The sequence below is a fragment of the Halyomorpha halys genome, unplaced genomic scaffold (assembly GCF_000696795.3).
Source record: "Halyomorpha halys isolate HHAL.00 unplaced genomic scaffold, Hhal_1.1 Scaffold1282.1, whole genome shotgun sequence".
Taxonomy (NCBI): Eukaryota; Metazoa; Arthropoda; class Insecta; order Hemiptera; family Pentatomidae; genus Halyomorpha; species Halyomorpha halys.
The window spans coordinates 327753-330516 of NW_027108234.1; the positions used below are offsets into that span (position 1 = coordinate 327753).

Here is a 2764-nt window from a genome sequence, read left to right on the forward strand (position 1 = left end):
AATATCATTTTTCTAGATATTTCTACTGAGTACCTAATTACCTACACTTCAAGGTTAATGATTCGCAGTTTAAGAATAAAATTTAGGAGGTGAGCCGTTACTGAAATATAGCTGCGTCCAGAAAATAATTTTCACATGAGAAAGTGAAAGAGTACTTGAAATTTAGACTAGACCACACCTTCCTTAAACTCCAACATTATTCCAATTATGAGTTCAATCACATGATTCATTTTCAAAATATAAGTATATCATGAAGAACAGGTTTCTGCATGAGTAAGCAATTTACTAAAACCCATACAAGACCATTTTTACACTAATCCCCAATTTTCCTGAAAATTTGGACACAATCAGACAAAAGCTTTAGGAAGGAAAATAAGTTTCTGTATGCAAAATTAGAGAATAGTATGCGATTGAATTGATACTGAACAATTTTTACATTAATCCATATATTCCCAATCAATTAAGGCCGAATAGGACAAGCCATATTCGAAATAAAGGTAGGCCAAGGAAAAAGTGTTTGTAAAAACAAAAGCAAAAGTAGTGAAATTGCTATGGGACCGTAGAGGTATTCATCAGCACAATCCAAGAAAAATTTATTAAAAATCGATTGTGCCCAAAAACATAATTTAACTACAGATTAACATAGAACCGAATATGTTCCTTGATTTCCAAAAAAATGTGGTGACTGAAGATTTTTGATTTTGAGGACAAGAAAAGTTTTTATTCCCTACTTGAATACAAAGCTTCTTTACCTTCACTAGTGAGGAAACAATATTAGATAGGTTTATTTAGAATATTTGGAGAAAGCCTATAAGTATTAAGGTAAAAGAAAATCATATCTTCAAAGATATCAGTCTATCTTTCCTAGTAATTGAAATATTTTAAGTTAATAATGATTATATAGCTTATAAAAATCTATAACTCCTTTAAAATAAAAACTAGAAAAAAAACAAGAAGTATATTTGGTGTTTTCCATGCACAAAGCTTTCTTTTTTTTAATTTTCAAAACCTTTTTTTAAACATTAGATAAAAAAAAAAAAAAAAAAGAATCATCAAACGCTTATAATCACACAATCTTATCCCATGAGAAAAATAGTTTCAAGTAATTTGAAAAAATTAAATACGGGTAAGATATCTAATACCTACATCAAAGATTTGCTAATAAGAGTCCAATTCACTGTTTTTTAATTTTTAGAATTTAATTATCTCTTAAGTAATCAGATAGATTTTTTCATGAAATGTAAACTTACCGAGTTATACCCAAAGAAAATTAATTTTCACTACAAATTTTTCTCCTTTTTCTTGGAAATCAAATGTAGAAAAAAAAACGTAGAGGGCAGTAAGACAGTTAATACAAGTGTCATCATAATCATTAAAAACATTTTGGTAGCAAAACAAGTTTTTTGTCTAATTGAAAGAGGGTCCAGACTAGGTACAGAAACATTAGGGCCAAATCTACCAAATAAAAAAAAATGAAAAAATTGGTCAAACCATTTTTATACCAAAAGATAATAGTGCTACAGGCACAGAGATAGGTACAGTACAGGCATTTCCTCTGTTTACAGTAAGGAAAGTAAAATTCAATTATACTGGACATGATAATTTTGTTTTATTTGTATTATAAATTTTGTATGTAATTGTAAAACATTATTATAAGCAATCACAATTATTAAGAATATATTTTTTTAAAATATTTATATAATTTTATATTGGTTAATGAAAAATTGGCGGATTTTTCCAATGTGATATAGAGTTTAAATTGTATGATGTGGCACACAGGCCCTAACCTATAATGTAAAAGAAAAGAAATGATGAAAATATTCTGGTGTTTACAATAGCATTTTGGAAGATGATGGTTTCCATACTACAGCATGAGAAATTAATAAACGAAAAATTCTTAATTAAGGTGTAGATAGTTGACCCCCCGACAAACTTCTTCAAGAAAAATTCTTAAATGTTCTTGCTGATGAGAAACTAATAGAGATCATTAAACAAGCTATGGAATATATGAAAAAATAAAAAGAAGACAAAGATAAAAAGTTTTCCATCTCCTAATTATTCTTTCTTTTGTTTTTTCTTTAAAAATTAAACTTTTCTTGATGGAAGTGAAGAACTTTCTTCTGAAGTTATTAGAAGCATTTAATCTATAAGAAAATATGATAAAACCTTAAGTTTAAAAGAAAAATTGAGTTAATGATACTAGCTTACAATAAAATAAATGACGACCTTAATTCTGTCAATCATAGATCCAAAATATTTTCAAACATCATTTAGTAAATAAAGTAGCCATAATACTTAAAATATGAACTAAATATAAACAATATCTATAAATATCTTCTATAATACTGCTTCAAAAACATCTACATTCATAATTTTTTAATGTTCCAGATAAAATTCAGAAAAACTTAAGCTATATATTATATAGGACAACACTCTGAACATACACAGATTTAAGTGAAACTAAATACGAAGAAAATATTTTAATTGAAAGAAAACAATACTTACAATGGTATTCTTCCATTTTGCTAAGATTCTTCCAGATTGCACCTTCTCAAATGAAACAGGTATACACTTTTGTAAGAATTTAATACCTCTTTCAGTCATCTCCTCTGTTATCAGGCCAGCCATTTGCTGATCAAAGCCTCTCAGAACTACAGAACGCACCATCACGGTAGCTTCAAAACCCATCCCTTTGAGAAATCCAGCACACTCAAGACCAATGTCTAATATCATAAGTTAAGTAAAACATTGAAAACTTCATAAA

General features: G+C 27.9%; 1 protein-coding gene across 4 annotated transcripts in view; it reads right to left on the reverse strand.

Moving 5' to 3' along the window:
* Window positions 1-2764, reverse strand: part of Trxr1 (Thioredoxin reductase 1) — a 42279-nt gene that overhangs the window by 4747 nt on the left and 34768 nt on the right. For all 4 annotated transcript variants that reach the window (XM_014433924.3, XM_014433926.2, XM_014433931.3 and 1 more), the window contains one exon: window positions 2506-2723. In XM_014433924.3, coding sequence (XP_014289410.1) covers window positions 2506-2723 — 218 coding nt within the window. The remainder of the gene's footprint in view (window positions 1-2505; window positions 2724-2764) is intronic.